The 26,867-nt window shown below is 58.5% G+C and overlaps 1 protein-coding gene across 1 annotated transcript; it reads right to left on the minus strand.

Annotated features, from left to right (window-relative positions):
* Window positions 1-1,585: 1,585 nt before the first annotated feature.
* TTC38 (tetratricopeptide repeat domain 38) lies at window positions 1,586-26,593 on the minus strand. Its single transcript, XM_055562193.1, has 14 exons — window positions 26,506-26,593; window positions 25,457-25,534; window positions 22,611-22,692; window positions 21,022-21,193; window positions 19,873-20,046; window positions 18,414-18,489; window positions 15,056-15,175; window positions 12,299-12,358; window positions 11,384-11,422; window positions 9,882-9,963; window positions 7,663-7,828; window positions 5,184-5,343; window positions 4,899-4,972; window positions 1,586-2,589 (listed from the first exon to the last, which is right to left on the minus strand). Exons 1-14 carry the CDS (start codon window positions 26,536-26,538, stop codon window positions 2,496-2,498), a joined length of 1,410 nt encoding a protein of 469 aa, XP_055418168.1. The 5' UTR covers window positions 26,539-26,593; the 3' UTR covers window positions 1,586-2,495.
* Window positions 26,594-26,867: the final 274 nt, after the last annotated feature.

The following is a 26,867-nucleotide window of genomic DNA, read 5'->3' on the forward strand; positions in this document are numbered from 1 at the left end:
TTCTGTCCAGGGCTCCCTTCTGAGTTCCATCATCTGTTCAGGATCCTACTTAACTGGAGAAGAGAGATGGGGCCATTCATACTCAAGGCAAATCCCAGCTGCAGATACTGGTCATGAGCCTCGGGGTTGCAAGTAACAGAAGACCAGCCTCAAGTTGGCTTCAGAAAAAGAATTTATTGGCTGGAATTGGGAAGTCCAGGAGCAGCCCTGGCTGCAGGTGTGGATGGAGAGAGGGGCTTGAAGGAGGGCACTAGGTTGAACTGTCCCCCAGCGGCCTCTCTGGGTCTTGCTCAGCTTCTGACAGGAGCCTTTGTTGAGCCCACCCTCCCAGGGGCCCCAGGCTTCCCTCTGCCTGCTGGGGCCTCCTGAAGGCAGTGGCCGGCTTAGTGCTGCGTGTACTCAGTCCATGGTCCCAAGGCCTGGGTTTGCCTGATTCATGACCACAGGGTCACTGCGGCAAGAGCCCAGTGGGTCCTAGACTCAAGGGGTATTCACCCAGGTGTCAGATCCACACAGCCCTGGGGATGTCTGCTGGGGGCCAGGGTCCCCAAACGCCCACTCCCAATGCCCCTCCCCCTGTATCATGTCAGCACATGAGACTCGGTCAGTGAACACACCAATTGTTAATAACTCATTGCAACTAACTGAATTCTACCTTCATCCAGCTCTTCTCTTGGGCCCCTCCTCTCTTCTATCAATGGCCTACCCACCTTTTCTTCCTGTCCCCAGTACGATTCTGCTTCATTTTGTAATGCACTCATTCAAGGGCTCATTCACCAGTCATGGGTTCACTGACAGGTAGTCAGGGCGAGTTCCGTGCTGGGTGATGTTGGGACACAGATGTCCCTGACCTGCGGAGGGCAGAGCTGGGGAAAAAGGTGCAGTAGCAAGGACTGTGGGACCCTGGCCTGCGGTGGGAGGCCGGAGGCCTTCCTGGAGGAGGGGGCCAGGGTTCTTGCTCCCCTGGCCAGGCTGTGTCTTGCTTGGAACCAGGAGAGGGGAGGGCATATGGGGTATGAGCATGGGAGCTGGCAGGAAGGGACAGCTCAGAGTGGGAGGGCAGGCTCCCCTTGGGATGTGTCCCTAACTCCTGGGGACAGACAGCAACTCTCTTGAAATCCCATTGTAATGACTCTGCTTTTGACTCACTGCCCTAATCCACCCCCATGTTCAGGAGAAGCCTGTCTTCCCAGGACCCAGCCCAGGCCTGGCACATGGAGGAGGCTCAGAGGTGCCCACCCAGTAACAGTCAGGCAAAGGAAGCAATTAACTAATTTATTTTAATCCCAGGAAATATGTCTAGTCGATTTAGATGTGTCTGCTGCCTCCCGGAAGACCCGCCCCCTCCCTGCCCCATGAGTCCCTAACCTAATTTCAGTTTGCACTGAAGGAACCTGAGAAACACCAGTGGGCAGAGACTGCCTCTCACAGCACCACCGAGTTGGATGTCAGGGCCGGGTTCCCCGCGGGGAGGGAGACAGAGGCAGCAGTTATAAAACTGGCTCAGATCTTGTTAAAGCCAAGTCACAAGGCTTTGGCTTCTGCCTCCACACTCAATCCTCACACCTCAGAAAGCACAGCAGATCAGCGAGTGTGCATACATATGATTAAAATCATGGTTGACAAAAATAATCAAGGACCCACTGCAGAACACAGGGAACTCTACTCCATAGTCTATAACAACCTAAATGGGAAAAGAATTTGAAAAGGAACAGACATATGCATGGGTATAACTGAATCACTTTGTTGAAACTAACACAACATCATAAATCAACTCAACTGTACTCCCATGCAAAGTAAAAAATTTTTAAGAATCATGGTTGACAATGTGCAGTTTAGATTTAAGAGAAAATCTACCCAAATCAGTGCCACTAAAGCCCCAGGGGAAGCTTGCAGACGTCTCTGCAGACACAGCAGAAGGGCCAAGGGCCCAGGCACTGAGGTGGGAGCCCCGCTCTCCCAGGAGGCACAGGGCCCCCACTAGTTGGGACCCTGGGCAAGTCACTCCCCACCAGGGGTACCCTCATCCAGAAGGTGGGACGACAGAGCCTTTCCAGAATATGGAGAGGAAGGCAGAACGATGGGGTTTATCCCAGGGGCAGCCTAGAGTGGGGAGAGGGGTGCCCCTAGGGGTGGATGGGAGATTCCCCTCCCCAAGCTGAGCCCACTACCACCCCACCCCCACCTTCCAACCCTTGAACTGGGAGGTGTAAAGGAGGGTCCCCTGGGAAACCAGTTTTCGAGGCAAATGAAACAGCAACCCCCACCTAGGCTCTGCTTGAAACTGCACTGTGGCCCTGAGCGAGGATTAGAAGAAGATTTGGAACCATGCCGAAAATTGATTTCTGCCCCTCTTCCTGTAACGCTGCTGGTTACAGGGACTTCTGCTTTACAGGCCCAGCCAACTGGCCCCAGCCACTTGTAACCCTGCGAAGCCCATGCAGCAGCCGGTCTGAGGGTCGCAGAGGCCCCTCGGGGTGGGCAGCCAGGCCGGCTCACTGCAGGAGGTGGACGGCAGCCGCCTTGCGGATGAGCCTAGCTGTCAGGGGGGAGTTGGGCTTTAAGGCATCTCGCTCCATCAGAAGGCTCCTGGGGAAACAAAGACAAGGTCGGTGCTGGAACCTTCTAGAAGCTGGGGGATGGATGGCTCTCCACCCCAAGGCAGGACACGAGCAGCATGGGCTGGGGCTGAGCTGGCAGAAAGCAAGACGCCCCCTCACCCAGTGGTGGAGGGAGGGGCTGGCATCACGGCCCAGGGGACAGGTGGGACCAAGGCCCAGAGGCAGGAGACGGGGCCTTGGCAGGGGTGGGGAGCGGACAGCAGGTGGGCAGCGCTGTGAGGTCGAGAAAGCCTGGGTTCCCGCCCCACATCTTCATGCTGGCCCAGGCCATTGATGATTGGAGAGCACCCTGGCAGTGTCCTGGTGATGCCCAAATGCAGAGCGTTTCAGGGTGGGCACACCCCTGTGGCCTCACCTGCCCCAAGACTGGGGGCCTGTCTCCTTGCCATAAGGAGTGCCTGGACCAGAGGGTGGGGCGTGACTGTGGAGACGGAGGGGAAGACCATGCCTGAGAATGCCGGAAAAGACCCTGATGCTGGGAAAGACTTGGGGTAGGAGGAGAAGGGGATGACAGAGGATGAGAGGGTTGGATGGCATCACTGACTCACTGGACGTGAGTTTGAGTGAGCTCCAGGAGTGGGTGATGGACGGGGAGGCCTGGCGTGCTGCCGTCCATGGGGTTGCAAAGAGTCGGACACGACTGGGCGACTGAACAACATGCCTGAGAATGTTCTAGGGAATCAAGCGGCCAAAGGGACAGTGAGGGAGAAATTCCAGCTTTCAACAAGGGAGGATAATTTAAGACAAAACCCCCCAAACAACTGAACATAGTGATCCTTTGCACTGAGGGCGGGGTTAAGGGGCTGGGCCTGGCACTGGGGCTGGGGACACCATGGCAGGGGGCCGAGGCTTTCTGCTTTGGAGGGGAGGGGGGCTGAGCAGCGTGAGGACGCCAGGAGGGTACCCCGCCGGCAGCGGGCTCCCTAGCACCCCCAGCGTGGACCGCATCGTGCCCCCCAGCTGACCCCGGCTCCCCTGCTCAAGGCCTCGCCCACCTCTCTGTCCACAGGGCCCCACCCTCCCTGCCCAGCTGCCACCAGGCCTGGAGCCCCCAAGCAGCTCCAGCACTAGAGAATGTGTGCGGCTCTGCATGTGGCCGTGGGGGGCTGACAGAGAGGGCCATGCGTCCAGGGCGCTACAGGGTGTAACCACTTCCTGTGTGTCTGTCCACACTCGTGGGACACACCATCCATGCCTGTTTCATCAGCACCACCACCACCTGCACTGCTCGGTTGGAACCACCACTGAGGAAGCTGGGCCTTGCCTGCCATGGGCTGCATGGACTCTGGCCCCTTCCACCTGACCTCTAACCTCCAGAGTCCAGCAAGGGCCCCCCTGTGCAGTCTGGACTTGCAGCAGCAGCTTCACGGAGCCTCAGGACACCCCTTCCACCCACCCGGCACCCTGGCACCCCTTTCCCCTTGGCGTTCCAGCTGGCCAGGAGACTTGGGCGAGGAGGGGGTCTCATCTCACCCCCAGGGCACTGGGGCCGGTGGGACTGAGAGGAGCCGGGGGTGGGAGCACAGAGGTTGTGGCAGTGGCTGGCTTCCCAGAGCTTTCTTCCTGGGGTGCCCCCACCCCAACACCCCCCAATCCTCCAGCCGCACCCCTCCTCCTGAGCAGATCACCTCTGAGCCGGTTAAACCCGCTTGGTTTCAGGAGTCCGCCTGAATGTCACCTCCACGGGCTCCCTCTCACCCTGGCCCCCGTCCACTCAGCCCCTCCATCACAGCGTCCCAGGCAGTGTGCCCACGCCCACAGCGTTTTCACACACGTTTGTGGAATGAATCGCTTACTCCCTGCAGGAGAGGGAAGCTCCTCGCAGCCTCGGCTGGGGCCTACCCACCCACCTCTCCCCCTGGCACCTGGCACAGTTTGGCAGGACAATGTGAGCCGAGGCCTGAAGGCTCAGTGGGCATCAGCCGGTGCAGGAGAAGGAAGGACGTCCCAGGCAGAGGGGCGGCACGTGTGAAGGCCCAGGGGCCTGCACGAGTAACAAGCTCAGCGTGGCCAGGACAAAGAGTGCGCTGGGGGGGCAGGGCAGGGGGCACTGAAGGCAGGGCCCTCGGCCCCTTTGGTCGAGTTGCAGATGCTCAGAGGGGAGAACCAGGCACCCTCGGAGACTCGTGTCTTCACAGGCTTAGAGACGGGCACCACCTTCGGCCAAGGCAGGTGGGAGCCTCTGGGACCCTGAAAGTCCGGGGGAGACCCCCGAGTGAGAGGGGCTGTGCTCGGGGTCCTTCTTGGCTGGGCTCTGGGCCAGAATGAGGAACTCACCGGGCCACGTGCTTGTGGAGGCCAGACGAGCAGTTCAAGGCCGCGTGAATCAGTAACTGGTTGAAGACATCTCTCTGAAAGATGCATCAGGCACGTGAGACCCCGTGATGCAAGACGAGGGGTGGGGACCCCCTCCCCCACTGCAGGCTGGCCAGTCCTCAGGGATAAACTCATGGGGGTGTGAACCGCAAGGATCTTCCCACCCCAAGGGCGCCCAGGGGCTGCGGACTGTGGGGGCTCCTGGCCCCAGGGCCCTTGCATGACACGTGCAAGGCTGGGGCTCACCTGGGCATTGCTGCCTCCTATCTGGACCAGCCGGTAGCGGATGGGCAGGAGCAGCTCCACCACGCGGTCGGGGCTCCCATCCTGGGCCTCCACCAGGGCCTGGCACAGGGGCAGCCCCACGTCGCGGGCCAGGAGGTGCTGGCAGTTCTCCCCGGGGGACCTGCCAGCCCGAGAGGGTGCCCTCAGCTCTGTGCTGCCCCCGTGGCGGCACATTGGTTTCTCACCCGACTCAGGTCCCTAAGAGGGTGGCCTCCTCCTCAGCCCGGCGCCCCTGACTCTGTGCCCCACACAGTAGGGGCTTTGATCAGGTGGGCTGATGGAGGACAGGCCACCAGGGATGGGAGAGAACAGGGCTCTCAACTCAGTCCAATGGCGCTGTGGCCTCGGGCCGGTGCCCTGACTCCTGGCCTCAGTTTGCTCATCTGTAGAATGGGAGTAGCAGAGCTGGCCTCGCAGGGAAAGCAAGTCAAGGCTGGTTCTGGAGCTGGTGCTGCCCCTGGACCGAATGAGCAGCTGGGGCAGGCCTCGTCTTCCCAGGGCCCTCAGGAGGTGGCCAGTCTGGGTCATGAGGGCTGGGGGCCTCAAGCTATGGCCAAAGCCCCAGGAGGAGGGGCAGGGCAAGTGGCCATGGGTGTCACCCTCCCTTGGGCAGCTGGGACAAACCACCAGGGCTCCTGGTCCCCAGTTGTAGCCCTCCACTCGGGAGATGGCTGGCCACATCCCTGGTGGCCTGTACTGTGCCTCCCCGGACTCTCTGGCCCGCTGTGATTGGTGCGGGGGATGTCACCATGTCACTGCCCCCGTTCTCCCACCAGCTGAGGAAGCAGGCTGAGAGCAGAGAGCTGAGACCCTGTAAGGGGCAGTCCCTCTGGCTCCAGGCCTCCCCACCTCCCCTGGGCGTGACATTGACCTTGACCTTGAGGCCTAGAGGACAGAGACTGCTCTGTGTCCCGGGGGGAAGCAACTGTACCCTCGAAGGGCCCGCCCCGTGGGGACGCACACCTGGGGGAGACTGAACACCTGGGGCACGCACCTTCGGAAGATGTTCGTCTAAGGGGCACCCCTGGGAGGACCTGCCACGGGCATCCGTGTGGCTGTGCTCACCTGGGGCCTCCACCCTCAGCCTCCCAGCAGGCAGAGGCGGTCTGCCGTGCTGTGCGGGGAGCGAGCTCCGCCCGTGGCAAAGGTCATGAGGAAGGAGGCTCGGCATACGCAAAGGCGGGATCAAGCCTCAGGAGTCTCCCTGGAAATTCGCGAGCATCTACCCCCAAAACCAGAGTCTGCCTACTTTCTGCTTTGTACTCTCACCTACACCTCTGACTTTACGGGGGGCTGTCCCCCACTACCTCTCTCTGAAAAAAGCGTTAACTTACAGCTCCAGTTAATAATTCCTGGGTGTGACAGTGTTTCAACCTACAAACTCCTTTGGAAATCCTCTAGCCTGCCTGAATGGGTTTTTCCGGCCACATGTGATTGTTCAGAGCCTCCCAACTGTGAGAGGCAGGAGATGTTCTAAACTGTCTAAACACAGATTCCTTTGAGTAGTTAAAAGATTGATTAGAAATTGTATTGGTGAAGGGATTTTCACTTGTTGGGCCAATGTTTGCTGCTAAGTCTCCATACTCCGTACCTACTGTGTCCTTGGCAGTGTATTGATTGATATAATGGGTGTATAGAAATGTAAGTAGTAGCCTCAATGTTTGTAACCTTGGACCCTTGAGTTAATTCTTTTCTTGATTGAGCCCACCTCACCTTTGCCCTATAGGAATGCAGCTTTGTCCAATGCTTTTTTGGAGGCTGGTGCCTGACTTTGGAATAATCACCTTTAGAGAAAAATAAATTTCTTAAAATGTTAACAGGCCTCCTGGCCAGAAGATGATGTAAATCATCTGAACTTTTGCATAGGTTAAGTTTGAAAGCCTGGCTTCAATTAGGACCAGGAACTGCTGTCCTTGCATGACTCCATCCCTTCCCCCATTATCCTCTATGCACAACTTAAGGTATAAAACTACTTTGGAAAATAAAGTACACCCCTTTTTTGTTCACCGAAATTTGGTCTCCCCATGTCGTTCTTTCTTTCACCTTCTGGCTGAATTTTTCCTCTGAGGCGGGGAAGCTCGTCAAGCCTACTAATTTTGCCTGGGCTTCTAAGATCTGACCGGGGAGGCCTTAGTGTCTCCTCTCCTTCAGGAGAACGGGAGGACGCCTGCGGCCTTCGTAGGTGACGTAAATTCCTTGCTTTGGAATTTTATTCAGCCTCTTTTCTTCACTGAATTTTCCTACTGAGCTATCCTTATTTCAGCCGCTTTTCTCCACTGAATTTCCTCACTGAGCTATCCTCATTCTATTACTCTTTATATCTTTGATAAATATTTAAATAAATAGGCCGCCTACGCCGTCTCTCCTTCGAATACCCTGGATCAGCCGGGGCTGGACCCCGGCAGTGCCCCCGCCCCCCCGCCCCAGGCCCTCCACGTACTCGCTGGCGTCCCGCAGGGTGGTCAGCAGCTCCTGCGTGGTCTGGGCGTCCCCCGCGCCCAGGGACGCCATCAGGAAGTGCGCATCGTTGAACAGCAGGATGTGGTCTCGGCTGTGCTTCCGGGTCACAGACAGGACGTCCTGCCACCGCTCGCCCACGGAGACCCCTGGGGACACGGGGGGACACCCGCGGGCCTGGCGTGAGCGCTGTGTGCACAAGCCTCTGGCCCCCACGGGTGGTTCTACGTGAGGAGGCCCCGCGAAGCTGGCAGGCAGCATCTGGCCTCGGGCTTAGGCCTTTGGGCCTGGCTTACGTTAACTTTGTTTAATCATAAAAGCAGCAGATGGGTATGGCAGAAAGCCAATCAAAATAATAAAAGCTATGGAAGGGTGTTCAATGAAGTCTCTGACCCCTTTGACAAACCCCAAACCACTGTTTTGGAGAAGGAAATGGCAACCCACTCCAGTCTTCCTGCCTGGAGAATCCCATGGACAGAGGAGCCTGGTGGGTTACAGTCCATGGGGTTGCACAGAGTCAGACGCGACTGAGCAGGAGCACTGTAAAACTTCCTCTTGTGGTTCTCACTGGGAAGGCCCCTGACACGGGGCAGGGGGCCAGTCAGAACCTGCGGAATTCATAAAGAGCATCCTTTGGGTCTTCTTTTTGGGGCTTCTCTGGTGGCTCAGATGGTAAAGAATCTGCTCGCAATGCGGGAGACCTGGGTTCGATTTCTGGGCTGGGAAGATCCCCTGAAGGAGGGCATGGCAACCCACTCCAGTGTTCTTGCCTGGAGAATCCCATGGACAGAGGAGCCTGGCGGGCTACCGTCCATGGGACTGCAAAGAGTTGTCGCAAAGAGTCAGGCACAACTAAGCGACTGAGCACTCCTTTGGGTCTGTATTTGCAGCTCAAGACTGTTCTTTCTGCTCTGCTCTCTCACACCACCTCCCCTCCTGTCCCTCGTGGATCCTGCAAGTTACCCGACTCCCCCTCCTGCTCCTCACGTTCCTCCCGCGACCCTGTGGTTGCCCTGGACCTCCATGTCTCTGCCCGTCAATTGGAAGCAGCCTGGAGGCTCCATTCTGCGGTGCGGAAGCGAGTGGCCTTCCTCTCCCTTCCCCAGCCCCATGGCACCCCGATGGGGCCTCCCAGCCTCCAGACCAGGGCCCGGCCCTTCTGAGCCCCTCCTCACAGGCAATCGGGGGGCCCAGGCTTGAGGCCCGGGCTGGACCTCCACAGACGAAGGGTCTACAGGGTCGGGGTCAGCAGGACGCAGCTTCCCCGGGCCCTCCCCTCCCCTCCCAGCTCTGGAGGCTCTGGCTGAGCAGAAACACAGGCCCCACCAGCCAGGCTCTGGCATCCCAGCTCCGTCGCGCCCTCGAGCCTGGCCTCCCCTTGCTCAGCCCGCTTGCTGGACAGAACCGGTTCAGCCTGGCCCCACAGGCCCTCCAAGACGCAGATAAAAGCCGCATTCATCACTCTCCATCCCCGCCCTTCAGCCTCCTCCGCTCCATCTAAGCACGTGGGCCGTGCCGCTCGCTCGTCCCCGGAACAGGCCATCGGCTGCCGTCCTTGGGGCGCTGGATAGGCCGCTCCCTGCTATGATGTCCTTTCCTGTCGCCCCTCAGCAAAACCCTACGCTCCCTTTCGTGGCTTCCGTCTCACCTCCTCTAAGAAGCCTTCCCAGAGCACTCTAGAAACAGCCTCATCCCCACTCTGTCCCGCTGACCCAGGCCCTATGGTGGGCAGGGGTTTGGCTCTGCTGAACCTGAGAGGGAGGAGAGAGCCATCCAGTACAGCGGTCGGCTGGAAGCCCTCCGTGGCCCCCAGGGATACAACCAACCCCGTCCCGGCCACGTCCAAGCATTGGGTGACACTGTTGAGAAACGCGTCTCTCTGAAATCCCTGGGCATTGAGAAACAGATGGCACCAGAGACTGGTAGCCAGGTGCCACCTGTGCCTTGCAGGCCGGGCAGGTAGGCTGTGGGGACGGCAGGGGCCCGCCAGGTTTGGAGCTGGACGCCTGCGCTCCGACGGGCAGTGGGAACCAGGACAAAGGGCAGCGGGGGCCTGGCCCCTGACCTGGGGCCACACTGTCCCAGGGCTGAGAGCAGGCCCTGGAGAAACTTGCTCAGGCGCTCCCGCTGGCCTGGACCCCAGCCACGGCACCTCCCGCTCGTCACACTGGAGTGGGGGAACCAGGAAGCAGACAGGGCTACCTTCCATCTGCAGCCGGTACAGCATGGAGCAGCTGTCCACCACATCCAGCATTGCCCCGCTGGCCCGCAGGCTGGGGAGGATCTGGAAGACAAGGGCAGGTGAGGGGGTGAGGGGCTGCAGGGACCGCCCGAGTCCGCCCATCCGGGCCAGGCCCTCAGCCCATGGAAGCCACCGCCAGCGTCCCCTCCATGCACCCCTCAGGGCCGTTCGGCTCTCAGGGCCTGGGCCGCTCCAGGTGCCCGAGGGACACTGGACAGGCTTGGGAGAGAGCCCAGCGCACTGGCCCCGGGGGAGTGGGCGTCGGGCCCTGGCCCCCCTCGCACCACGTGTCCCCACCTGGCCTGACAACAACTCCTGCTCCAGCAGGTCTGCACCCCACCCCACAAGCTCCCGTCACCCTTCACTCCCTACCGCGAGGAGTGCCTTATATAGGGTGGAGCTTACATAGGCTTTCCTCTTACAGGAAACCCTACTGAGCATTTTTCTCCAGGGTTCAGAGCCTCAAATCACAAGCATGTCTGTGCCCCATACTGTTCGTAAGCCCACAGTGGGGTGCCCAGAAGTTGTGAGTTAGGCTTTTTTTTTTCTTTTAAACACATATCTTTGGCTCAAAAGTTGAGTCTGCCTGCTAATACAGGACTTGGGTTCAATCCCTGGGTCAGGAAGACCCCCTGGAGAAGAGAATGGCAACCCACTCCAGTATTCTTGCCTGGAGAATTCCCTGGACAGAGGAGCCTGGCGGGCTACAGTCCACAGGGCTGCAAAGACTCAGACATGACTGAGTGACTAACACTTTCACTTTCAAACATATACTTAGGACCTGGAGAGAGGCGGAATGGTTAGGGTTGAGTAGGTGGGGATTTTCAGTTTGGGAAGATAAAAAAGTTGCAGGAATGGATGGTGGTAAAGGCTGCATTGCAATGTGAATGTACTGAACACCACAGAGCTGTACATGTAAACTGCTTACCATGGCAACCGCACACTTAAAGTGGTCACCATGGTAACTGTACACACAAACTGGTTGCCATGGTGACCGCACACTTACACTGGTTACCGTGGTAAAATACAGTATGTACGCTTTATCTAGTGCTCAATTGTGTCCGACTCTGTAACCCCATGGATTGCAGCCCACCAGACTCCTCTGTCCATGGGATTCTCCAGGCAAGAATACTGGAGTGGGTTGCCATTTCCTCCTCCAGGGGATCTTCCCAGGGGATTGAACCCGCATCTCTTGCATCTCCTGCATTGGCAGGTGGGTTCTTTACCACCGAGCCATCTGGGAAAGCAATCTCCCAACGCCCACAGGCGAGCAGAGTCAAATCCCATTCTGGGTTTCAACACCGCCCTTGGAGAGAATCAGTGCTGTGAGGTCTTACACAAGAGCTGGGCACTCGCTCCGGCTGTGGGTCTGTCTGGGGCAACATGGACCGGATCAGGGAACTGTTCGAGACTGAAGGTAAATCGACGCAATAAACTGAATTGAGTGCAAGCGTGGACTTACGTGGTCGTCGTAAATGGTCAATGCAGCTTCGTATTCGCCCTGGAAAAATGAAGTTCCGGGATTAACACGGGGAGGAGGTGAAATGAGATGCTGAGACATGAACTGAAAACGCCTCGACAAAGGCCCCAGCCTGCCTGCCCATAGCTTGGTGGGTCTCGGGATGGGAGGAGGGGAACCCACCCAGCCCCAGCCCTTCTTCCCAGGTGGGAGACACGGCACCAGCTGCTGCTAGGGGACCCTTTCTGAGAAAGCATCATTTTTCGCATGAATCACTTGTCGAGCGGCTGAGAGCTCTCCCATCTATTTCTTCCAGGACGGTTTCTTCCTCTCTGTCTTTTCCTCATGGCCCATTCAGCTGGGTTCACCGCTTTCTTGAAGATGCTGTGTTACTGCATTCTGCATATCCTTACAGGGTCCTTACCTTCCAAGCATTTCTCTTTGGACCTTTAGGGAGCTTCTAGATTTTCTCTACGACATACTGTAAGAAGAGCCCTTATAAATGGGACCCAGTGGTGGGATCGCTGGGGTCCAGCATGGCCCCACACCCGCGCCCCCACTGGGGTGAAGCACTGTGAGGGCCCCACGGCTCATCCAGGTTCAACCGTGGGGTGCAGGCCTGGAAGTTCACTCCAGGGGCTGCCTTGGAGCAGTTCACACTGGAGCTGCCTTGTCGCCACAAATGGCACACGTGTGTACAGGATTTCTGAGTCCAGGACAGTGGGAAATACCTAAAGGAGTTCAAAGCTGAAAAGCTGTTTGAAAACATGAGTGCCCGACTGCGTGAGAACACCGCTGAAATGCACAAACACACCACTGCTCTGCAGGGTATACAGTACAGCACAGGAGGAAAAGCCTTTCTTTCCTTGGAGGGTAAGACCCTCCATCTTTGTAGGGTAAGACAGCCGGTCATCTTACCTTTTCAATCAGATATAAGGCCCAGTGCCAATAATTATGACAAGCAAGCATGTCAGAGTCCTGGGGAAAGAACAAGAGAATGAGAAAAATCTGACAGCCCAGGGTGGGGGGTTGGGGGGGCGCGGTACGGGAGGGTAAGCAGCTGCTGTCCGTGTCAACGCAGAACCCCGCAGCTTTGGGTGCAGGAAACACTTCCCAGCCCCTGCTTCAGCTGCCCTGGCTGGCAAGTCCACGCCTGTCCATTCCTTCAGCCCTGAGCCTCGGCAAGCGGTGTGCCTGAATTTACTGAGGGTGCTGAGGCTATGGCAGGCTGGCATCTTAGCCCCAGGACGAGGAGACAGGAAAACCAGAGCCACCCAGAGGGGGCCACTTGGCACCCCAAGCCTCTCCTTCCTTAGGTGTGGTGTGGAGAAAATGAGGAAGTCCATCCAAATGGCTGCAGAGGCCGACTGTGCCCAACAGGCAGGGTATCCCAGTAAAGCCCGACAGACAGCTGTGCCCAGGGCCGAACCTCTGCAGGTCCTGGCACAGCCCAGGGGATAAGGGGGCAGGGGTGGCACCTGGATGGCTGCGGCTGCTCTGCTTTGGGCACCACCACGAGTGCCAGCCTACAGGGCTGCAACAGACACTTCCTTCTCTGCTTGGACACCTCCCACCTCCTGGGAGGCAGCTAACGCTGCCTCCTCCACGGCCCACGTCTACCTGGCACCTATGTCTGAGGATCAACCCTCCCAGCTCCCCTCTGTCACAGGCCACTGCGGACTTCTGTTTACAGTGATCCTACACCTCCCTGTCCTTTGTCCACAAACTCCTACGCACCCTTCGACATTCATCTCATAGGCTGCCTCCACCAGGAAGCCTTCTCTGAGTGCTTCCCCCTCAAGCCCAATTGGGTGGGATGCTTCCTCTGGGTTTCCATGCCCCCAAGAGTGCCCCTGTCGTGCTGTGGTCATGCTGGCTCCACTTGACAGGCCTTTTGAAGACAGAGAAGCCTGGGCAGGACCCTCAGTGGGGTCCTGGGATGAGCTAAAGCCTGGGACACTGACTGGAGCCTGAAGAACTGAGCTTGGTGCCAGCAGCCAAGGGCCAGAGGCAGGCACTGGAGGACAGGAAGGGGAGCCGCGGGCCCCGCCATCTGCCCCTGGGCCGTGCAGTCAGGCTGGAGACTGTCAGGAGCCACGGCAGGGGCCTTGCACAGGCGTCGGGGCCCGGCGCCTGCCAGATGAGCCCAGCCATCAAGGGCTGCCTCATGTTAAGAGTCAGACCAGCGTCCAAGGGTGCTCCTTTGGGGCCAGGGGCCTCACGGCAGTGGCAACAGCAGGTTTTTCAGATGAGGAAACTGAGGCTCAGAGGGATCGGGCTCTTGCCCTGGGGAGAGGCCAGGCCTCAAGCACCCAGGCCCAGGAAATCCAGAGTCTGGGGCAGGAAGTAAATGGAATGAATACAAATGACCCGGCCTTGGCCAGGCCTCCCCGGCCTCCCCCTCGGAGGGCACGGCTGCCCAGGCGCCCTCTCCATGCGGGGTCAGTACCTGCCGGGGAGGCCTGAGGTCCGGGGCCCGACCCACACTGCGCCCTCCACTCCCCACCCAGGGCCGAGGTCAGGCCCAGGGTCTGGGGATCCTTTAAAAGACGTGAGTCCGAACCTGATGCCGTCACAGTTCTCCAAGTGCACCTTGCACCTGCTCGCCTGCTCCACCTAATACCCATCCCGGAGAGGCCGGGGCGCTGCCTTCTCGTCAATGACTTCTCACTGGCCTTCCTGGGCCAGGGAGCCGCTGGGAGGCACCGAGGTGACCGAGCCAGTCCCCGCTCCCTGCCGGGTTCCTGGTCTCGCCTTTGTTTGCTCAGTCGCTGACCACCCGCTGCTGGGTGCCCACCGGGGCCCAGAGAAGGGCTGGGCAGCAGACCACCCCTGGAGAGGTAGCCCGGGTGTGTGCCAGGGACAAGCCCGAGGACAAGAGGCATGTGTGAGGGTGGAGGGCCACCGCAGCTGGGCGCAGGCGGGCACAGGGAGGCCCCAGGGCAGTCAGGCCCCAGGAAAGGGCCTGGCAGGGCTTGAGAGGTCTGGATGGCAGGGGTGCCACAGCCCCACCAGGGACCTGGCCCCCGCATGCCAGCCCTGCAGACAGTCGCTGGGCCCTCACCCACCCCACTGGCCCCTGGCTGCACCAGCTGCTCCCCGAGGACACTCTGTGGCTCTGGGGCCCGTGTCCAGCCCTCTGGCCAGTGGCGGAGCAGGCAGCTCAGAGCCCTCGTGGTTCTCACCAGCGCCGGGCTCTGGATTGTTGCTGTTGTTTAGTCGCTCAGTTGTGGTTGACTCTTTGCGACCCCGTGGACTGTAGCCCACCAGGCTCCTCTGTCCACGGGATTCTCCAGGCAAGGATACAGGAGTGGGTTGCCATTTCCTTCTCCAGTGGGGGATCTTCCTGACCCAGGCATCGAACCTGAGTCTCCTGCATTGTAGAGGATTCTTTACTGCTGAGCCACCTGGGAAGCCTGGGTTCTTATTCACCCAGTAATTTTTCTCATCCATCCCTTCTACAGCCAAATGCCTCAGGCCACGACCAATTCTAGAATTGTCCGCAAAATGCTGGCAGGTGTTGGGGAGCCATGTGGCTCCCAGGGGACCCGGTGGTTTGATAGGAATGCTTCCAAGTGGAACAGAAGTTTCCCCAAAACTAAGCTGCACCCAGTAACCGTGGCTGTTAATCCTCAGCTTAACTTATGAGGGCAGGTGGATGGACAAGAACCATACCTTCCAGTGGGCCTCTGAGTGCTGCATGAACTCCAGTCCTTCCTGGACCTCTGCTTTCATCTCGTGAATGTGCGCAACGGTGTGCACCGACCATGCGTCCGTCGGGTTAATGGATAAAGCCTACGTGGGTGAGGAGGGGGAGGCGGGAGGACAAATCAAGATGATGCGTGAGTCAGTCCACCTGGGGACAAGGCGTCCCAAGTAGAGGGGCACCAGAGGCCTGGGCTCTGCCTCAAAGTGACGACCCCAAAGACCAGCCCGTGAACCGAACGCTGGATGCTGCCAACGAGGGTGTCAGTGCCCACTTCACGGATGAGGACACTAAGCCTCAGGGAGGCTGAGTGACTTGCCCAGAGCCGCACAGTGGGGCGGCGGTGGGGTCTTTCCAAAGCAGGGCTTATCCAGCCCCGACCCCCAAGCCTCCGGTACACAGCTGAGTCACGTGCAACACGCCGCCCGGCGTCTCCAGCTTCCTTTCGGGGCTGCCATGGAGGCCAGTGGACGCTGAGTGTGCACGGACTCCAGGGGCTCTCAGCGGCCCCTCCCGACTAGTACACACACAAGGGCCACACACACGCAAGGCCCACACACACGCAGGGACCACACGCGTGGCTTTCCAGGCTCGCTCTGATACTGCCAGTAATAGCGACGGCCACTCACACGACTGGTGGACTTGCCAGCGACAACACGGCAGAGGGACGTGAGGCTACTGGGCGCCTACTGAGCCCGGCACGGGGCAGTAAGCCCAGCTTCCCCGCGACCCTGGGGACCACCCACACGGGTCCAGGCCCCCCACACCCGACCACGGGCCCCCCCGGCCCTGCCGCCTAGGTTCCCCCGTGCCTTTCACCTCTGCCCCTGGCCTGGCCCCTGCCAGGTGGTCTGCGCTGCAGCGGGTGGTGTGAAGCCCCACTGCACGCGCCCGTCCGGTCCGCGTGGGGACAGAGAAGGGGCCCGCCTGCAGGGATGCCGGGGGCCTGGGGCGGAGCCCCACAGGACCGGGACGCTGCGGGAGACCCCGGGGGTGCAGCACGGGGCCGGGGCTCAGGGCAGGGGCTGCTCTCACCCGCTGTGGGGATCGTGGCCGCCCTCCCCGCTGACCTGCTTCCCCCACAGTTTCCTGGGGCAGAGTCTGCCTGGCCAGGGTGACCTGGCCCTGCTGTCCCCAGACTTTGCTCCCAGCGCCCAGCCCTCCCGCCTCTGCCCTAAGCCCCGGTCTATCAGCGCTCAGTCTATCAGCCAGCCCGGGCCTGCCTCTCCCTTCCCCGCGGCCGCCCTTGGCTCTTTCTGCCCTGGGGGTTCAGCCTGCAGATGAGGCCCGGGTGTCACCGCCACGAAGCCTCTCCTGATCCCAGAGGAGCCTGTGGAGCCTACTCTCGGTTTCCGAGAAGCCTGGCCTTGCCCAGTAACTGTCTGTAGTGGACTGGTGCTGGAGTCAGCGTGTGGGCGCCTGCAGGAGAACAAGTCTGAAGGGAGGGAAGGGGGCCCCCCACATCACCCCTTCCCGCTCCTGTGGTTGTGACCCTTCACCTTTTGGTCGCCCTCTGACTTCCTGAACCATCCTGCCACCCACAGGTGCCCACACAGAAGGCGCCCAGCAGGAGGGCCCAATGCCAAGGCATCCAGGGGACCTTCCTGCAGCTGGCCCCCTGGGAGGTGACGCCTGGTCCCCCAGCACGGAGCCAAGAGTACCATGAAGTCCTCTGTGTCCCCTCCTCAAAGCCCTGACTCAGGACTGCATCACAGACCCTGTCACCTCCTGTCAAGTCCCACCTCTATTTGTGAGCCCAGAGGTCTGCAGAGACCCATGAGCCCTGTGGCCCCAGCAGGGCACCACTGCCCCCTGGGGAGAGGGAGGGTGCTGGGAGCCCTTCAAGGCAACGTCTGGGGGACGAGCCCTGCTGGGAGCTGGGGAGCAGGTCTGTCCAGGCAGCATGGATGGTGCTCAGGCAGCCTGGGGGAGCTTGGCACTGCCTTCTGTGGGCTGGGCGGCCTTGGCCTTGGCCTCCCAGAGCCCGGCTGCTCTCCTCTGAGTGATGAAGGGCTCAATGCCTCATGGCATTGCATCCAGCAGATGGACCGGGCATGTCCAAGTGAGGGCCAGCCCTGAGCCAGGCCCAGGAGCGGCTGTCACTCCCGGGTACATGGTGGTCCCACCCTGGGCCTCAGTCTCTGCTCCTGGGAGGGGAGGCGCTGGAGGAGGCGCCTCTGAGTCAGAGAAGCAGAGGCCCTGGGGCCTGCAAGCCAGGGTGTCCAGGGTGCGGCCAGGGTAGCGGCCAGCCAATGTGCCCCAGCACAGAGGGAGGGGCCGGGCCTGCGGGAAGCATGTAGCATCCCGCCCAGTTCTGTGCCCTTGGCTGCGGCTCCCTCTGGTGGAGGTGGTCCACAAGAGAAGGCCTGGCCAGCAGGCCCCAGTGCCAGGTCGGGGCCCACCAGAAGCAGCCTGATGAGATAAAATTTATATTTTAAGGCAGGACGAGAAAAATTAAGCATAAGATCCTCTCTGTGCTTGTTCGGGCCTCCTCCCTGGCTCCCTGATAAGCAGTGCACGTCTGCATCACACATTAACCAGAGCTCCTCTAAGAAGGGAGTGCCTGCTCGGCCCTAGAGATGGACTCTTCCCTCTCTTCCGACGCTAGCAGCGTAAGTTCTTCAGAGAACTCTGCCCTTTCGCAGCTCTGCAGCGGGGCATGGTGACTCGCTGCTCACTTTGTTCGTGCTTATCCAGACTGCGTGTGCTTGGTGGCCTTTAGGGAAAATATCAGGATGTCATTTCGATGTTCGGTCCTTTGTCTCACAAAAGTAAGCGACTGTACCTTCAGGTTCTAACAGGCGGAACAGTGCTCAGAACTGTCTGCTTCCCGGCTTACAATCCTCAGTTTGGCTCGAGTAAAATTCCCTTTCTTCCCTTCTTAACTTGATAGTTCAGTGGAATTTTGGCAACAAGCCTCACTCAGCACCTCATGGTCCCCTCCCAGAGGCTTGGTGCTATCTGCGACGCTTAGAAACCTGCGGTTCCAGGTGGGAGAGGCAACGCTGACACCCGCTTCCCACCTACACAGTCTGGGTCCAGAATACACCCGGGGGGCCCTGGAGACATGGAGCCGGGGTGCACAGAACTCCAGGCCGTGCGGCCCAGAGGGGGAGGGGCGGACGGAGCCCCACGGGCCTTCCCAACCTGTGCGAGGTGGCTCTGCAGACCCGGGGGGCACAGGTGGCCAGAGGGAGCTCCCCTCTCTGTTAACACATGCCCTCCCCGCAGGAAATGGGGTGCAGAGTCGGGGCTGAGCCTGGCCTGCTCTGCGCCCCGACACCGCTCCCCCAGGGCGCTCCCGCACCTCAGGAAGGGCCCACCTACCTCTTTGGCGAGCTTTTCCGCCCGATCGTAGAGGTTGGTTTCCATCAGTCCGAAAGAATAGATGCCTTTCACGTAGCTGGAAACAAACAAAAATTATTATTTCTTAAAAATGGATGGGAACCATTCCACCCGTGACACGGTGGGTACAGGGCTGTGTCCCCCCAGATGGTGTGTCTGGACACATGCCCTACGTGGAATTCGAATCTTTGCAGCTCATTATCAAGATCAAGTTAAGCTGAGGTCATCCTGGATGAGGGTGGGCCCTAAACCCAATGGCTGGTGTCCTTACAGGAGAAAGGAAAGTGAGGTTTTGGATGCAGAAGACACTCAGAGACACATACAGAGGACAGACAGCCACGTGGAGATGAAGGCCGAGACTGGAATGGCTGCAGACTTGCCAGTCCCCACGGTCCCTGGAGCCAATGCCTCCTTCCTCCGCCCCCTCTCTCTCCCTCTGGGTGTGAGCAAATAACATAGACATAGATATACATATCCTGGGTTTCCCTCGTGGTTCAGTGGTAAAGAATCTGCCTGCCAACGTAGGAGACTCGGGTTGGATCCCGGGGTCGGGAAGACCTCCTGGAGGAGGAAATGGCCACGCACTCTAGTATTCTTTCCTGGAGAATTCCATGGACAGAGGAGGCTGGCGGGCTAAGTCCGTGGGGTGGACACAAAACTTAGCGGCCAAGTAACAATAAACACACGCCCTGCTGGTTCCGTTTTCTGGAGAGCCCTGACACAGCCCTGCAACCTCTCAGTCCCCTGGCCCTTCACAACAGGCCTGCAATGCAGACGCAGTGCAGGCGCACCCGTGTGGTGGCCCCTCGGCCTGCTCACAGGTAGCCCACGCCTCCCTCTACTCCCAGCCCATGGTGGCGCTGTGCTTCCTGGCCTCCTGGGGGGGTGACTGGATCTGGCCAGCGACTCAGAGCACTTCACTCTGAGCACTGATGCCATGCGAGTCCCCCAGGAGAGCTCTCCTTCCTCTTAGCAGCTGGCGTGTCCAGAGAGTAGTGGCTTCACCAGCTGGGATCCCAGAGGGAGACAACGGCATGGGCCCAGAGACTCCGCCTGCCTCTGACAGACATGTATCACGAGGGAGAAGCTCGTCTTTCTCGTAATAAGAAGTGGAGTAAAAGATCTAGAGAATATTTGTTACTGCAGCAAAAACTACTTAGTGCTGACTGATATAAAATGGTATTCATTCCCAGGATGGGATAAAGATCAAATGAAGATGTGAAGCCTTTTGACTTTTTGTTTTCTGGCTGAGACTTGTGGCGAAACCGTAGTTCCCTGGCCAGGGGTCCAACCCAGGCACAGAGGCCGGACCCCTGGACCACCAGGGAACTCCCACCTTTTCACTTCGAAGAAACAGGAAATAGCAACAGCAGTCTCACGAGTTTCAGGGCAGAGGAGCGAGGCTGAGACAGAAATCATGTGACTCCTAGCGGGCACCGACCTGCTCAGGGGGATGTCGGGTGTCCAGAAGGGATAAACTCGAGCCACAGAATCTCGCATCTGCTCCTGGTAGCCCAGGTAAAAGTAGGCATCATGGGAAAACTTCAGGGCCAACATGTCTGTTGGGTGGTCCTGGAGAATCTGCTCCCACAGCTCACAGGCTTTCGGGAAGTTCCTGGAAGCCAAGAGAAGTATCTCAGCAACCCCGAACTCAGTTCACACACGGCGAGTGGAAGGGGCTTCACTTCCCACCAGGGTCACGGCTTGCACTGAGCTGCTTAAAATACACAAGCACGTTTCTGTGTCAGGCTGTGGCTCGGAAAATGCAAAAGCCAGTGGGATGGTTTACTTTCTAATTCAAGCAAACAAACAAAAAAACTGGTTTCACAAGTTGCTAATTCACCTGAGACCGTGTACCAGCTGTGGGGAGTCTGAGAGGTAGATTTCCAGCCCTGCGCTGACATTCACACTGATTCCCCAGGAAGACAGTGAAGGGCAGGGCAGCCTGGTGTGCTGCAGTCCATGGGGTCACGGGGAGTCAGACATGACTTAGCGACTGAACAGCAGCGACACCAGGAAGGCCGGGACGTCACTGTTTCAGAACTCCTATACCGTCAGCTCCGGTCACCCGGGTCTGCAGGCACCTCCCCGCACGAGCAGACACACGGGCTATCCTGGGGCCACAGGACACACAGGGGGACAGGTGGGAACCAGGGGGGAAGGGGCAATGGGCAGATGCTCACCTGGTGTGTTAGGACCAGGAGTCTAAGGGCAAGAGTCTTCCCCTCTCTTTTATCTATTTCTTTACTGTGATCCTATTATTTTTGATGTTGTCATCCAGTCGCTAAGTCGAGTCTGACTCTTTGTGACCCCATGGACTGTGGCAATTATTTTTGTAACGAAAATAATAACCAACTTATTCAATGGAACCAAATAAGCTGCTTTGAATGTCAGACTAGGAATCTGAACCAACCGTGTCCTCAGTCAGCTGCGGGTACAGCGGCACACAAGGTGTGGTTCTGTTAGACAGGCATGGGAGGCAGGGTGGGCATCACCCCCAGCCCCTTCTACACAGCGCTGGGGCAGCCTGTGGCATCGGCCAGCGAGCGTGGCCCTGGAGCGCCAGCCCCGGCCCAGGGAGGCCCCTCACCCCTTGGCAAAGGTCTCTACTGCAGACACATGCAGCTGCTCCCGGTGGGTCAGGGGCTGGGTTTTGGAAATCTCCACCATCGTCTTCACAGCCGCATCCAGCTCTTTGTCCAGCCTCACGGAGCTTCCGGTGCCAATCAGCACGAGGCCATTAGCGATGGCGTGGCCCATGGCTGGCGAAAAGTGGGAAAAGAGCTGGTGATTCAGATGGTCCTGCCCAGCCCAGGCAGGTCCCGCAGGTGAAATAAACACCCCAAGTCCCAGGAGGGGCAAGTCAGGTGGCCTTAGGCTGTGTCCCCACCAACAGTGCAAAGCTCAGATCCTCACCATGCGCGTGGAGGTGCAGCAATCCTAACACATCCTGCACCGCCCCCCCACCCCCGAACACTTTTCCAGCCAGGACACTCCAGGGAGCACAAGTGTGTGGGTCGCCTGTGCCCCCACCACCAGGTGAGCTGGTCAGGGGCTGCCTCGGGGTGCCTCGGAAGCCCCTCTGCTTCCTTCATCAGCTGCTACTATCCCTGCCACCAGCACAGGGCCTCCCAGGGCCCCCAGTAGATGCTGTCGGGGGGCTGGCCCCCAGAGCACAGAAGCCATGATGGTGTCTTGGCTGCCTTCCTGCGCTGAGAACTTGGCAGCCGAGAAAGATTGGGGTGGGGGTGCCTTGCGGCCCTTGCAGCAGTCTTGCCGGCAGGTGTGCGGGCCCCCAGGTCCCACCTGGGCTTGCCAGCCCCCACCCTGACAGAGGAAGGATGTCCACTGGTGTTTCAAACTCCAGTCCCTAGCCCGGGTCTGGGACCTAGGACCCAACCAGAGTGCTGGGACCACACCTGGCCCCCGCGTCTGACCTGGGACCAGGGTCTGCTCAGAGAGCCTGAGCCCACGCCCAGAGGCTAGCTCCCCTGACAGCTTCCTTCATCCCCTGTTCTGTGCCCCTTGCCCTCAGTGGGACCTGGCCGTGGCGGGGGCGGTGGCAGGGTGGGGGGGTCCCTGCTGCCCTCCCCTCCTCAGCCCTTCCCCCAGCCCAGAACCTTACCCAGGCTGGGGCTACCCTGCTGGGGTTCTGGAATGCACTGGGCTGACCCCCATGCCTGCCATGCACATGGCTTGCCTGTGACCACAGCCCCTGTCCCCAGGTCGGTCTCCCCTGCCCAGCCTCTCTAGGGGAGGCCTCACTAGTATACAGAGAGGCTGCAGAGGCCACTTCTTGTGTTTCAGGGGGTTCCAGGCTTTGGATTGAGAAGCCGTGTTTGATCCCAGATCCCCAACTACCAGTTGGGTAGCTTTGGGTGTATTTCTTACTCTGTCTGAAGCTCAGTTTCCTCATCTGAGAAATGGGATCAGAGTCTTCCTTGCAGAATTAATGTACAATTAAGGAAAACGTTTGAAAGACACCTTCTATAGAAACTGGCATCTTTATGGGAGCAGCTGTTATTCCAAGCACAGCAGTGACTGTGATCTTCCCTTCCTCCAACCTGGTCACCAGCACAGGCCTGCCCTCTGCGGCCCAGCTGAGGTCTGTACTCAGAGAGCCAGCAAGGGGCCGGACTCATGAAACACGGCCCTCAACCCAGGGCAGGCATCACTCACCAAAGGTCGGATCTGCTGCTTTGAGCTTTGACAGGCAGCCCTCAATGCCACCAAGGCCCTGGTCGTTGGTCCATTTTACGTACTGAAATTTAAAAGGGGAAACAAAGCTGTCCCAAGGGAGCTTTTAGTTCATGTAAATGACGGCATGTATCTAAACCTTTTTTTTTTTTCTTTCTAGAACACTGAGTATTTTCTGGACCTCAGCTCAAAGAAAATGTAGCTGGGTGCATCTCAGATGAAGAGACTTAATAGATGTAACTCAAACCACATGTTCAAGGGCCAGTGAGGCCTCTGTGTCCAAAAACGACACATCTAAAGGAAAGTCCTTCCTGACCGGTGACCTGCCCGCAGTGTCAGCCTCGTCAGCCTCAAGAGGGCACTTGACATTTGGGTACTTGTATTTATTCTTTTTAGAAAAGAACCATAGTAAACATCCATTATAGAGAGTTAGGAAGGGCTTCCCGGGCGGCTCAGGGGTAAGAATCCTCCTGCTGATGCAGGGGACACGGGTTCGATCCCTGGTCCATGGTCCAAAGGCCGTGGAGCAACTAAGCCCATGTGCCATAATTATTAAGCCTGTGCTCTATGCTCTGGAGGCCACGCTCTGCAACAAAAGGAGCCACCGCAAGGAGAATCCCTCGCTAGCTGCAACTAGAGAAAAGTCTGAGCAGCAGTGAAGACCCAGTGCAGCCAAAAATAAATTTAAAAATATATTAAAATAGAAAAGAGGAAGAGGCGCTCAAGCTAAAAGATCAAACTTATCCTAATTCCCCTGGTGTCTCGGCTGGTAAAGAATCCGCCTGCAATGCAGGAGACCCTGGTTTGATTCCTGGGTCAGGAAGATCCACTGGAGAAGTGATAGGCTCCCCACTCCAGGATTCTTGGGCGTCCCTTGTGGCTCAGCTGGTAAAGAGTCTGCCTGCAATGCAGGAGGCCTGGGTTCGATCCCAGGGTTGGGAAGGTCCCCTAGAGAAAGGAAAGGCTACTCACTCCAGTATTCTGGCCTGGAGAATTCCAGGGACTGTATAGTCCATGGGGTCTCAAGAGAGTTGGACACGACTGAGCGACTTTCACTCTCACTTTCATCCTAATCTCATCTCATCGTCGCTCTTGACAATTTGTTTCCAGTCTCTCTGTTTTAATGCCTCCTCACTGATTTGGCTGCCCTGGGTCTTAGCCGTGGCAACGGGACCTTTTACTTGCAGCACTGGAGCTCAGTAGCAACAGGCAGGATCCCCGACCAGGGATGGAACCCGGCCTAGCACCGGGAGTATGAAGCTGTAGCCACCAGACCACCAGGAAAAATCCCTTAATGCCTAGTTTTTAAAACTCTATGGGATGTTCCTGGCGGTTCAGGGGTTGAGATTCTGTGCGCTTCCAACGCAGGGGGTGCATTTCCAGTTCCATCCCTGCTGGGGGAGCTAGGATCCCACATGTCCGGTGGCCCAAAGCCCAAAACATAAAACAGAAATGACTTGTAGAAATGATCCACATCAAAAGAGAAACCTTAAAAAATCCTAAAACCATAATAATGCATTAGATTTTAGAATGTGCTCTATCTGATATCCAACCTCCATCTATACAGAATTAGCACGTGGTATTTTAACAAGACACAGGGGAGTGGGCACAGAGACAAGGACGCAGGGGACAGCGTACACACTGGCAGGGGTTGCAGCGTGGGGCTGCGCTGAGGAATTTTTCCTGTAACAAATCATGCTCTGCAAAAGCCAAAAGGGGAAGGGGACAAGCAGGTAAAGAGCTCAGAGGCACACGGCGCAGCCCCCGGGCAAGCCGACAGCATCTCCCCCGTTGTCTCTTGGATGGCCCTTATGTTTCTAGCAGCTTCCTCGGTCCTTATGCTACATGGATAGAATCAGCAGGTAGCGGCCTTACTGCTCTTGCAAGAGCCCCGACCTAATTTTCCATTAAGGTGTGTAGACCCAGGTGCATCCTGCCCCTCTTAACTCACTGCAGGAGTCAGCCCTACTCTCCAGGCCTCAGCTCACCTACCTGTCAACCAAAGCATTTGGACCTTATCTCTGAGACGCTCCTAGTTCTAAGACTATAGGCTCCTTGACTGCAGTTAGAAATGATTGGTGATACGGTGGAAGGGCTTAGAACAGCCACAGGTGGAAGAGTATATTCACAGATTAGACCCAGGAGAGGGGAGAGGGAGGGCTCATGTCCTAAACGGAGGAGCTCCACACCAAAACCCCCAGCACCCTCACAGACCAATGCCCGAGACCTGGAGGACCTCCCAGCTATGTCCTGGGGCAGGTGGAACTGTTCCCCCATCCTGAGCATACAGAGGACATGGATTCTATTGCACTGGATTGCTCAAGTCTGCATGCAGCTTAAAAAGCACCCATGGCTTTCTGAGCCACTGACTTGGACTTGGGAGCGGCCTGAGCCATCGGTCCAGTGCAAGGATGCTTCAAAGCATCACGAAGGTCCCCAGGAAGTCTTTCTACACTCGAGTTTACCAGGGTACAATAACTCTGGGTACGAGTGGGGTTAACGGGCTGCAATGTTTATAAAATCAGGATAAAGTGGGAAAGCTTTGAAAGCTTCCAGTGCCATGCCTGTATGCGGTCACCACTGACCAGCTCTACTTGGACAGCACATCGGATGAACGGCAGTTCGGCTGTAACCTTAAGCAAGCTATGCGGATGGAAGCTAGAGATCACTGTGCCAGTGTGGAAGCACCATGTCCTCGTGGTGCAAATAAATGCGGCTCTAAGACACACCAAACATATATCTCATGAACATAAAAACCATTCACCAATTTAAGAAACCTCCTCTTGGATCTTTACAGACGGAACTGCCCCTTCCCTCTGCAGGCGTACCTGGGTCAGGGTGGCATCAAACAGTCTGCAGGCCTCGTTGCTTGCGGTTGAGAGCGGCAGCCGGGCATCCTTCCACGCCTGCACACATCAAGAAGCCGTCTTATTCCTTGTAGCCTTTCCAAGAGCACACACGAGCCTCCACCCCCAAACCCCGAAGGTGCTGATGCCTGTACTCTGCAGGTATGGGCCTGGAGAAGCCCCATTCTTGTGGGCCAGGTGCAGACTCCCAGATTTCATAGATGGTGCAGTTCAAAGAGAGTTGAATCCTGGGTGGGGCCATCCCTAAGTAACTGCCAGGGACTACAGAGCAGCCAACTGCCCTCAGGCAAGCTCCTCCCTCCCTCTGACCTTTGGCCCCTCCGTGAAATGGGGCTCTGGAGGATACCTGGGTGACTGGGACGTGCCCCCCAAGGCTCCCACGCTCAGCAAGGGGGAGGCACTCATCAGGCTGCAGGGGGTGTGCCAGGGCAAAGGAGGGGCTAGAGTTGGAGTCCAAAACCAGGGGCTGGTCCTTCTCCCTGGCCTGCAGGGTGCCAACCACCAAAGCGATTGCTCTCATTCCACTTTTCAGTCAGACATTAGGGAACACCTCCAGCTCTCAGAACTCTGCACTGTAGTGGCGGCCCAGGCATCCTGCCAGGGGCACAGGCCGCTCCCCTTACTCCCGGAGCACAGCCGGCGGCCCCTCCAAATAACAGTGGGGGCAGGTCCCCTCGCTCCTCCTCCTCGGCTCCCCTCCCCAGCGGGCCCCAGACGACACCCTCCACTGCCCGGCCTCCCCTCCGTGCGACGACGGGGTTGCTGGGCTAGCTGTTTAAGAGGATCTGGGGTCGCCGAGGGGCCGGGCCTCCTGCCACAGATCTCTCGGTGGTGGGGCGCACCGGAGTATCCTCTGGTGCCTTCTGTGCGCCCGGGACGCCCGCGGGGCTGTCGGGGGGCCCTGCCACCACCACACCCCAGGAACCTCTAGTCCTACCAGCCCACATGTCGCGGGGCCATCCCGGGGATGCGGGGCCGCGGGCGCTCGGCCGAGGGCGGCCTCCGGGTACCTGACAGTCGCGAAGCGGCGCGGGGGCGGCCATGGTGCGGGTTCCGCGTCCGCGGTGCTGGCTCCACGACCTTCCGCGTGGGGGCGGGGTGTCGAGCCTCGGGGGCGTAGCTGGGGGCGGGACGGGGAGGTCTCCGCCCACTACTTGCTTTAGACACACCCGCCCTGCCCAGAGAGTTGCCCTCCCCAGGCTGGCAGCTTTGGTGTGAGCCCCCGCCTACCCGATCAGACAGGAGCCAGGGGCGGCAGGGGCAGAGGGCCGGCGTGGGAGGGGGAGTGGGATGAGGGACTCCCTCTCCATGGGAACCCTTTGAGAGGTGACTGCAGTCCCCTGGGAGGCAGAGGAGCCCTGCGGCAGGGGTC

Source organism: Bubalus kerabau, chromosome 1, assembly GCF_029407905.1.
Source record: "Bubalus kerabau isolate K-KA32 ecotype Philippines breed swamp buffalo chromosome 1, PCC_UOA_SB_1v2, whole genome shotgun sequence".
NCBI lineage: Eukaryota > Metazoa > Chordata > Mammalia > Artiodactyla > Bovidae > Bubalus > Bubalus kerabau.